This window comes from Talpa occidentalis, unplaced genomic scaffold (genome assembly GCF_014898055.3).
Source record: "Talpa occidentalis isolate TD23 unplaced genomic scaffold, MPIMG_talOcc4v2.1 talOcc4.3, whole genome shotgun sequence".
In the NCBI taxonomy this organism is placed as follows: domain Eukaryota; kingdom Metazoa; phylum Chordata; class Mammalia; order Eulipotyphla; family Talpidae; genus Talpa; species Talpa occidentalis.
The window spans coordinates 128,416,017-128,426,724 of NW_023603184.1; the positions used below are offsets into that span (position 1 = coordinate 128,416,017).

At 41.6% G+C, this 10,708-nt stretch overlaps 1 protein-coding gene across 1 annotated transcript in view; it reads left to right on the plus strand.

The window, feature by feature from the left end:
• The window catches only part of CPO (carboxypeptidase O), a 29,974-nt gene extending 19,622 nt beyond the window's left edge, over nucleotides 1–10,352 (plus strand). The window contains exons 7-9 of the mRNA XM_037521886.2: nucleotides 459–661; nucleotides 8,835–8,919; nucleotides 9,762–10,352. Coding sequence (XP_037377783.1) covers nucleotides 459–661; nucleotides 8,835–8,919; nucleotides 9,762–10,024 — 551 coding nt within the window. The 3' untranslated portion in view covers nucleotides 10,025–10,352. The remainder of the gene's footprint in view (nucleotides 1–458; nucleotides 662–8,834; nucleotides 8,920–9,761) is intronic.
• The last annotated feature ends 356 nt before the right edge of the window (nucleotides 10,353–10,708 follow it).

Here is a 10,708-nt window from a genome sequence, read left to right on the forward strand (position 1 = left end):
ACACGGGAGGTCTGAACACAGAGCTCAGCATGGACACTCAGCTCAGTTGATAAACCTTATTCTTATTGGTGAGAAGGACAGTGGGGGTTTTGTTATTTTTCTTGCAAAATAGCTGTAGTGAATTTCAAGTCAATGAGACAGTGAGAAAGAGACTTAGGCCAGGGCCTGTCCCCTGGACTCATGGACTGGTTCCCAACCATTTGTTTCAGGGTCCATGAGTTCAAGTAACAGTTGCTGAAAATGCCATTTCATTTTGCTTCTTGCTCCCCATCCTGTAAACATGGAATTTGTTTCTAAATCTGATCATTGACCTTCCTGTCTTTCTGAGTTCTTCCTTGAATGAACATCCAAGTGAACTGACTTACCAGGACTAACTAACTAGAATAAACAAGGGCAAGTCCTGATTCCACCCACAGATGCCCTGAGGGAGGATGACTGCTGTTTCCTCTATATTCCAGCTGTCGGGTCATCTAAAGACTGCAATGATTTAAAGTTCTGTGGGACAGGACCAGTGTCGGAACCAGAGACTAAGGCTGTTTCCAGCTTAATAGACAGCAAGAAGGAGAACATTCTGTGCTTCCTGACCATACATTGTAGTGGGCAGCTCATTCTCACACCTTATGGATACACCAAAAATAAATCAAGCAACCATGAAGAACTGGTAAGACCAAAGTTCCAAAGCCTTAGAGGAGCCTTGGGAGGACCCTGGTCTTCCTTTCTCTGATTTCTGTTTCCAAGAATTTGACTGCAGCCCGCTTTTGTTCTTTCTGCTCTTCCTTATTTTCTTTCTCCTGCTTTTTACACTCTTGCCAGATGCCTGCTGGGAAGTCTTCAGGTTAAATGCTGCTTTACCTACATTAATTAACTACCTGTTTCGTAAAGTGTCAAATTGGGAGACATCTTAGGTATTCGTCTATAATATAAATGAGATGATTATGTTAATAATCTGCAGCAATGCGCTTTCATTTCTGTAAATTCTCTTGAAACTCCATTCAGCAATTATAGCTTTTGAACCATGCTTTAGAGAACTTGCCAGCTGTTACTGGAATATGGCATATCTAAAATAACATGGCTAAATAATATCTGCTCTCCTCTCTGCTAAACACAATGCTTTATTTTCTTCTAAACTCTGCCTCTAGTATTTGCCTAGGAATATTTGCAAGGGGAAATGCCAGTGAAATCCAAGTCAGGCCAGTGGAAACGTACTTTGTATTTCTGGAACCCTCTCTGAAGCTGTGTTTACCCAAGCACTGGTGGACAGACTTACCTAGAAGGACCCAGTTCTTGGTACTTTTGTGAACCTAAGGACAAATAGATGCAAATCAAAGTGAGGGTGAATTTAGAATGGTTATGTTTGTTATCTTTTTATTTTTTACATCACTTTTTCAGTTTATAATTGTGGTATATACACATAGCATAAAATTTACTATCTTAACCATTTTAAGTGGGTAGATCAGTAGTGTTAAGTATACATTAACATTATTTATGATGTGACATATCATAATTGAATAACATCACAACCAATATCCAAAAATTTTTCATCTTACATAATTGAAGCTTTATCTCCATTGAACAACAATTTTCTGTCTTCCTTGCCCCTGGCAACTGCCATACCTTTTTCTTTGTCTCTGATTTGACTATAGATACCTTATGATAGTGAAATCATACAGTGTCTGACTTAATTCTGTAGCATAACATCTTCAAGGTTCATCCACATGGTGTCACGTGTCAGCCTTCTGTAGGGTTGAATAATGTTCCTTGTGCATGTACCATATTTCTTTACCCATAATCTCTCTATGGATTATGCTATGAACAAGGGTGTACAAACATCTCTGAAATTCCACTTTTAGTTTTGGGGGTATGTACAAAAGTAGGGTAATTTAATTTTCATTTTTGAGAAACCACCAGACTATTTCTCTTCGATGTTACACCATTTTATATTCTCACCAGTACTTGTTATTTTCTATTTAATTTTTTCTTTTGCTTTTTTTTTAAATGTTTTGTTTTGTTTTCTTTTAAGATTTATTTATTTATTTATACAAGCACTGGGTACAGTCAGAAGCGCGAGAGGGTGAGAGAATTCACCAGAGCCAGAGCAGGGAACAGAACAGGCAGAGTGATGAAATACACTGCTGAGGGGAGCAGCGGGCACGGCAGGAGAGGTCTGGGAGCCATGTGGGACCCTCGCCTGGCGACAGGGGATCAAACCTGCGCTACAGAGGCTGCGGGCAGCTGCACAGCCTAGCGATCAACAGCTGCGCCACCAGGGGAGGCTCTTCTTTTGTTTTTAAAAACAAGTTCCCAGGAAAGGCTGGCATGGGTGTGGGTGAACCTCTCTCTTAAGGTCACAGAAGCCTTGTTTTGTAACCCATTGGTTCTGTTACACTTCCTATCCTGCCCCCCACTAGGATGTGACCCATAAAACACAGGTCAGCACACTGAAACGAAACCACTATAGATACTTGTTAAGGACAGGATTTCCCTTACCCCAGCAGTCAGAAATATCCAGTAGCACCCCAAAATTTTTCTTGCAATTGTTCCTGGGCTTTTGTGCTATGTGATTATATTGCAAACTGTGGAAATAACTAAATTTGCCTAAAATGTTACAAGTTATGAGGAAATTTTACAGCCATTATCACTTGACTCTCATATAATCAATTCACTCTGGAGATGTGGAAGTTGAGACCTTGATGTAGCTGTATTCCCAGAGTGATTATAGACAGTGAATGGTTGAGTGGAGGCTGGAGCTGTTTTCAGATCCCAGAGGCTACCTTCAGCCGACCACTCATACTGCCTCTCTCCACTCAGAAAAAGTGTACAATTTCTGGAAGCTGTTACCAGCTTAGATACCCATGCTACGATATCTTATTTCCTCCTCAATTTCTGAGCCCTAGCAGTTCCATTTCTTTGGTAAAGAAATCTGCAGAAACAGATTTCAGTTGAGAAGGCCAAACCCCTCCTTATTTCCCAGTTCCTGTGATATTTGTCATCAGTGTCTACTTTCTGCTTAAAGGAATCTGTGACAAATACAAATGAACCACCAAAAACAGGCCATCATCGATCTCTGATGAGAGAGGTCTTCCTCCAGCAGAAAAAAAGGAAATTGGTGTACCTCTGTATTTTTTTAGGGAACTTCATTCCCTTTTTGGTTCTGGAAAACAGATATCACATAACCATTTTGAAAGGTTTGTATTCAAAAGTGAGAGAGTTCTGTCTGCAGATTAGCTTTCAAGTTAGAGCTCCTGGGCTGAAGGGAGAAGGAGGCAGAAGGGATGTGGGCAACAGCATCCCCCCAACTGGAAGGGAACTCTATGATGGGAATTACTGGTAATACTGTGGTACAAAAAACAGAAATTGAGACATTGCATTGGGAAAGGTTGCTTTCCTTTTAATCAAGTCTCAGGTGCATAAACAGTCATCTTCAAGACTTTTCAATAAAAAGACAGCATAAAAGTCGTCCCACCATGTTTTACCCTGATTGATGCTGACTCAAGTGATTTTAGATTCATAGGGAAAAGTTTTGACAGAGAGCACAAAGACACAGAATCAAGCCAAATGTTCAAGGAGATTTCCATTTCTGGTACTATTTACAACCACCAGAGATTAGTAGTTAATCTCTATATATTTACAAAACCAGAAGTTTGTAAAAACCATGATAAATATTATACTTCATAATAGACAACTTGGCAATCACTATGTAGAGGAAACATAACTATATATAGTCCCTTTCTAAATTGCTCTGCAAATTACAATAGCTTCAAGAATTCTAATTTTTAGATGCTTACATTTTTCACATTTTTTGAAGGACCTAAGAATGCTATATTAATAACCTAATTTTGGATATGAATTGTCTTAGTATATATTATTATCAATAAGAGACATTCACAGAACAGAATATATTCTTCATTATAATATTTATAAAATGGATTCATAAGAATATATGCACAAAAATTACATTCATTCTTGTGATTACACTGTCTTATATATATGTGTTTTTTATTTGCACCTCAGTCTTCCAACTTTGCAAGAGTTAGGGTAGACACAAAATAAACATCCCCACAAAAAATTCACATGATCACAATAAAATATGGTCAACTAAAACTAGTCCAACAAGCAAATCTTATAAACTAAAAAGTTAGCAAGTTGGATTCTGGCAAACTGTGTTGCCTGCCTGCCCTGGAATTCTTTGACTCTTGCATCCTTGTTAGAAATTTTCTCCTTTATATCCTGAGCTAAGTTTTTATTACTTACTTTCAAAAAGCTTGACTAATAACACTCTCATATCTGACTCCTTTTCACATTTTCCTTTTCTTTTTTTTTATTATTATTTTTTTTAATAGAGGCATGTTTTTATTTATTTATTTGTTTGTTTGTTTGTTTTGTTTATACATGCACTGGGTACAGTCAGAAGCCCGGGAGGGTGAGAGAATTCACCAGAGCCAGAGCGGGGAGCAGAGCAGGCAGAAGGACCGAAGTACACTGCTGAGGGGAGCAGCGGGCGGCAGGAGAGGTCTGCGCGCCATGTGGGACCCTCCTCCGGTGGCCGGGTGGCAGCCGGGGAATCGAACTGGCGCCGCACAGGCTGCGGGCAGCTTCGCAACCCAGCGCTCAACCACTGCGCCACCGGGGAGGCCCTCACATTTTCCTTTTCATATTCACATCTTCCCTTTCACTGTCAAACTCTTGAGTTTATATTCTATAATTTCCTTTCCTCTCTTCTCAGCCATCCCTAGTGGTTTCTACCTATACTACATTGCCCAAACTAATCTAACAATAGTTGCCAATGGGTACATGTCAATAAATGCAATAGAACAATTCCATTTTTAAGTAGCTTGATTCACATATCAAACCCTGTGTTCCCTTCCAAGCTCTGCCCTCACACACAAATACGGGGGTCTTTGTCTGCCTCCGTGTTCCTCCTTGTGAATATATGCCCATAGGAAACCCTCAGGGCTCAGGGAAGGAGTTACTAAGCAGGCATGAGGTTTTCAACAATGTAAATGATGTACTACTAGCAAAAGATTTTTATTGTTTTGACTAGATAGTGTCTTTGGGCTGAAAGAAGGGAAGACACACTGGTTGCCTTTAGCTCTGCAGTATAGCAAGAGGGATAGAAGAATAATTCCCTAGAGAGGTCACAGCCCTCAGATTTCTGTTTCATCTTTGCAGAAAAAGACCAACTCTATAACAGGATCACACCTGTGTAGCTCTCATGTGTGTTACATCTCTTACTATTATTTACTCCCCCATTGTAGTTGCTGGTGGGATTGTTTTTTTAAAAGTTCCTTTGTCAATAAAAAGGGGCAAGTGGAAAGACTGTTCCCATCCCACTGGCAGGATTTGAGGAGAGGGAACCATATAGAATGAATAAGACTGGCAACTGGAAGAAGAAATAGTTGTCTAAGGTGAGATAACAAATGCAAGGAACCCTTTGGATGGGAAATGTGGCCAGGATAACCCACATAACCCAAACAGACCCGCAGGGTCCCACATGGGCCAGTTAGTCTGGAGTTATCTTCAAAAAGAAACATGGGAACGAAAAATAATTAGATTCATCCCATTCCTTTCCTAGAGACTCAAAGAACATCTAAAAGGAGTATGATCGGTAAATCCTAACACTCCCAGGTCTCATGCTTTTCAGTTTAGTCACAAAGCAGCTATCTTGAGACCTTTCTTTCCACCTGTCATTCTTATTTCCTTATTGGAATTTCTCTCTCCATTAACCCCCCCCTTTTCTCCTATAAAAAACTTTAAGATTCTATCATGTGTGGGGCCTCCCCTGGTGGCGCAGCAGTTGAGCGCTGGGCTGCGAGGCTGCCCGCAGCCTCTGCAGCACCAGTTTGATCCCTGGCCACCAGTGAGGGTCCCGCCAAAAAAAAAAAAAAAAAAAAGAAGATTCTATCATTTGTTTTCTGAGGTAGCATTGGCGTACAACCCCGTGTATGACTCAGGCACAGGCTCACACCTTTTCAGATGCATGCGGCCACGCCACCGCCAACCCACAAGCACCCGTGTTCCTCCTCCTAGTCCATTGCGCTGCTCCCCACCACCACCTTGAGTAGCCTCCACCTCCAATAGGCTCAGTTCTACACTCAGGTTTCTAGAGCTTGTGTGATTTAGTTTTGTCTTTGTTTTCTATCTTTAAATTCCACATGAGTGAAATCATCATATATTTATCTTTCTCCTTCTGACTTATTTTAGTTAGGATGCCCCCTCCAACTCCATCGATGGTAAGTGGCAAGGTTTAATCTCTTTTTATCGCAGATAGTATTCTATTGTACACACACACACTACTCACACACATATGTATCCCACATCTTCTTTGTCCCATCATCTGTCATTGAACACTTAGGTTGTTTCCATAACTTGGCTATTATAAGTTGTGCTGCAGTGATCACAGGAGTACATAAATCTCTTCAAAGTTTCTCAAGTATTAAAAATCTGCCATATCGTTCAACAATTCCACTCCTAGTTATTTACCCAAAGAATGTACGAAATTCCCTTTCTGACTTTACTCCTTATAGTTTCCTCTTCTTGGGCCTCCCCGGTGGCACAGCGGTTGAGCGCTGGGTTGCGAAGCTGCCCGCGGCCTCTGCGGCGCAGGTTTGATCCCCAGCTGCTCCCCAGCCACTGGAGGAGGGTCCCACATGGCGCGCAGACCCCTCCTGCCGCCTGCTGCTCCCCTCAGCAGTGTACTTCGGTCCTTCTGCCTGCTCTGCTCCCCGCTCTGGCCCTGGTGAATTCTCTCACCCTCCTGGGCTTCTGACTGTACCCAGTGCATGTATAAACAAACAAACAAACAAACAAATAAATAAATACAATACGTGCCTCTTTAAAAAAAAATTAAAAAAAAAAAAGAAATATAGTTTCCTCTTCTTCTTATAAACAGCTCTTGTAACGCTTTCTGAGGTAAAGGAGTAAAGCAGTTTCCTTTATCCCAATTCTGGACAGCACAAGTCCAGGAACTAAGTCAGACTCAGAATCTCTTCTCAGGAAAAGAATGAGGAGGTAATAACCAAAGATGGAATTCCCAGTTTAGAGTGGAGAAGAGGCACAAAGCTGGCAAACATGTTGGTTGGTTTGTTTGTTTGCTTATTTAAAGATTTTCTTTATGGTACAGGCCAGAGGTGCCAGGGGTGAGAGGATTCACCAGAGACAGGGTGGGGAAAAGAATAGGATTGACTGAAATACACTGCTGAGGGTAGCAGCGGGTGAGTCAGGAGAGGTCTGCTGCACTCTGTGGGTAGCTCCCTGGCCAGGGATCGAACTCGTGCTGCAGTGGCTGAGGCTAGCTGAATAGATTGCGTCTTCCTTGCGCCAGCAGGGAGGCCCAGGCAAACATGTTCAATCTAATGTTTTTTCTTAGCCACACCCAGAAGACCTGAGGACCCTGAGGTTGCTGTCCACAACAGCTACATAAGAGCCCACTCTTCCTTCTGAATTTCACTGTGTCAGTCCCTACTCTACCCAAGCATCACTTTGTCATATCTTAGAGTCATTTTGAGTATACAAGAAGGGACAGACAGGATCTACAACTAGACATGTCACGTGTTAGAAGCCAGGGGAGCTGATACACCAGCAGTCAAGTTTCCCTAGAGGTAAAACAGTAGCGTATCGCAGACCAGGGAGAGAGTGGCCAGAGAATTTTGGTGGGGTTTGTGTAGAAGGTGATCAGAAGTAGTAGGATAGGCCACCAGGTAGAAAGAATATAGCATTAAGGAGTGTGGCATGGAGAATATTTGGAGAGACAGTCTAAAAGGTATGGAAGGAGATTTATCAGAAAGTCAGTCAACACTGCCAGTACACTTGGAGCTCAGTGATTCTGACCTCAGGAAAGGGACGGAAGAAGGCAAGGCTGATACCTTAGGAGTCAGCTCTGAGGGATTTCCGTGGTAATGTGGTGGCATGGTGGTGGGCATAAAGAAGGGTGTAGCTTCCAGTTCTGAAAGTCTATGAGCAATAACTATCAGATACCTATGAGGAAAAATAAGAGGGGAGTAATAAGAGAAATATGAACAAGGGGCTATGGGAGATTCAAAGTGGAGACAGATCAGGGGTGATCAGGTAGGGCTCATGAGGAACTTTGCAATTAAGAAAGTCTTCTGAGGTTGGATAGAACCTCTATGGGCAGAGGTAAGAGATAAGTCCTCCCAGGTAAAGGAAATAGGATGATTAAAAGGAGAGCAGCCTAGAAACATGGGGCATGTCTTGCAAGAGTGGGAGAGCTGGAATCTGACTATAAACTGGGGTAGAATGTAGAGAATAAGATGTTGGAAAGGTGGGTTGGAATCGTTGCATAGAGGATCCAATACTAAGCTGAAAAGTTTGTACTTGATTCATTGGGCAACTGAGAGTTATTGAAGACTTTTTAGCAAAATCATGATCAAACTTTTACTCTATAGAAGTCCAGCTGGACATCAGGTGGGATCAATTGAGATACGGATAGGCGAGGGGAAGGGAAACATATTAGAGGTGCATTTCAGAGGTAATGAGCCTGAAATTGGGTGATGGTCCTGGAAATGCAACTTGGTAATTTTTGAGAGAAGGAAAATCAAAGCTGACTGCAGGATCTTACATGTGTTTGGGGGAGCATGATAGACCAGAAATACAAAAATAAAAGTTAGAGCACCCTAATTAGAGGGAGAGGTGATAAAATTGGGTTTGGGTATGTTGAATCTGAAGTACCAGCAGACTAGTTAGGTATAGATGTCCAGTGGGACGTTAGAAAGATGGTCTGAAATTGTGGAGATAGATTTGGACTAAATACCATACCCTCTGGATTGTTGGATTTATTTTTAACACCAGATATCTGTCTCTGCATTTCCCACCTACAGATCCAAGTTGGACAGAAGGCAGCAAATGCATTGAAAGCAAAACATGGAACCAATTATAGAGTTGGATCAAGTGCAGACATTTTATGTAAGTATCTTTTTTCGCCTCTTCAATAGTATCTAAGGCACAAAAGAAGTCAGTGGACTTTGGGGAGTAGCACAGGAAGGAGAGGGACAGAAGGGCTCTGTGGATCTGCAGGAAATTGTACAAATAAAAATGACCAAAGATAAAAGGGAGTCTGTACAAATCCAAAATGATGCTCTCCAGGGATAAAGTGTGAGCTGAAAAAAAAAAAAAAAACTAATACAACATCTCAGATCAGAATTCCTTTGGGTTTCAGTTGAATACAACTGGCAAGTAAGAAGGCACAGGGGTTCGCAGGAAGGATCTTTCCAGTGACTCTAGGTCAGTTGATTCAGCTCATGGAGGACCCAGCAAGCTAAGAAAACAAAGTAGGAGGGACCTGGAGAAAGGATCTGAAAAATAATAATAATTTAGTTGAAAGGAGAATGTCTTGCTTTCTCCCCTGCACCCACCAGAAGGCCACCCAGATACTATTTGCATAATATCTTTTCTGTTGGTCATTTTCTTTCTGTTCCTTTATATGTCAGCCCACTCTTGCCTGGGAATGTTAGGTTGTCTTTGATTCAGCTGAGGAACTCTGACCACATCTCTGCTATGTGCCAGGCATGATGTCAGGCATCTTGTGGGTCGCGGGGGCATAGAGTGGAGGTTGAACAAGATGTAATTCCTACCCTGCATTAAGGGGCTTAATGTCAAGGAGAGGGAGAAGATGATTATCCATAAGACACTAATATGAAAGAGTTTATTTTGCAAGATTGAACCTTTATTCCCCAAATAGGTTATAGAAATTAGTCCGTTCATAGAACAATTTCAAACTCTGTTTCCCTATTTTCATTTTATTGCAGATGACACATCAGGGACTTCAAAAGACTGGGCTCGGGACATTGGGATCCCCTTCTCATACACTTTTGAGCTGAGAGACAATGGAACATATGGGTTTCTTTTGCCAGAGGATCAGATTCAACCCACCTGTGAGGAGGCCATGGAGGCCGTGCTTTCGATCTTGGGCGACGTACACGAGAAGTACTGGCCCTCAAACAGTGCTGCAAAGGTGACATCCACCACTGTGGTGCTGAGCCTGCTAATGGCCTTCATTTCTCTTTTCTAAGTGCATCCTGGCCAGGCCTGCTTAGCCCCAGTGATGTGTCAGTGATCACAGGGAAGGTGTTTGAGGCTCTAGAGGAAGTCACATAATTCAAATCAAAAAAATCTTTCTATTTTAATTAATTTGCATTTTAATTTTTTTGCTGGTCATTAATGTTTATTACTTTAAAAGAGTGTAACATCTGTTATAGCCACAATCGTGATACAAATCAAGCCACTCTAAATTTTGGTGGCTCAAGAATCTCTAGGCCAGCGAGGAAGTTCTGCTAATCTTGGCTCTAGTCACTTACACATTTGTGGTCAGTTTCAGAGCAATTACCCTGGGGGTCTAGAGATTCTTTTTCATCTAAATTCTTTGAAAAATTTGCTTGTAATTTTGAGCCAGGTCCCCACTTAATTTTGTGCAGCTGACTTAGTAGGAACATACAGAAAATAAAATGATCTATTCTCTAGATATCTGTTGCTGGTTGTATTTATTTACTTAGTCCTTGATTTACTTATTCGAAAACTTGTTTTTGGAGGATGTACTAACAACATTTTGCTAGGTTCTAGGGTTACAATAGTGAATTTGAGTTTGGTGGTGTGGGAACAAGTGAAATGGACGTACTGTTGCCTACTCAGCTCTGGGGGAGCCATAATAATCAAGAGCAAAAATAAATAAACTACATACTGCAGCTTGTGACAGGCA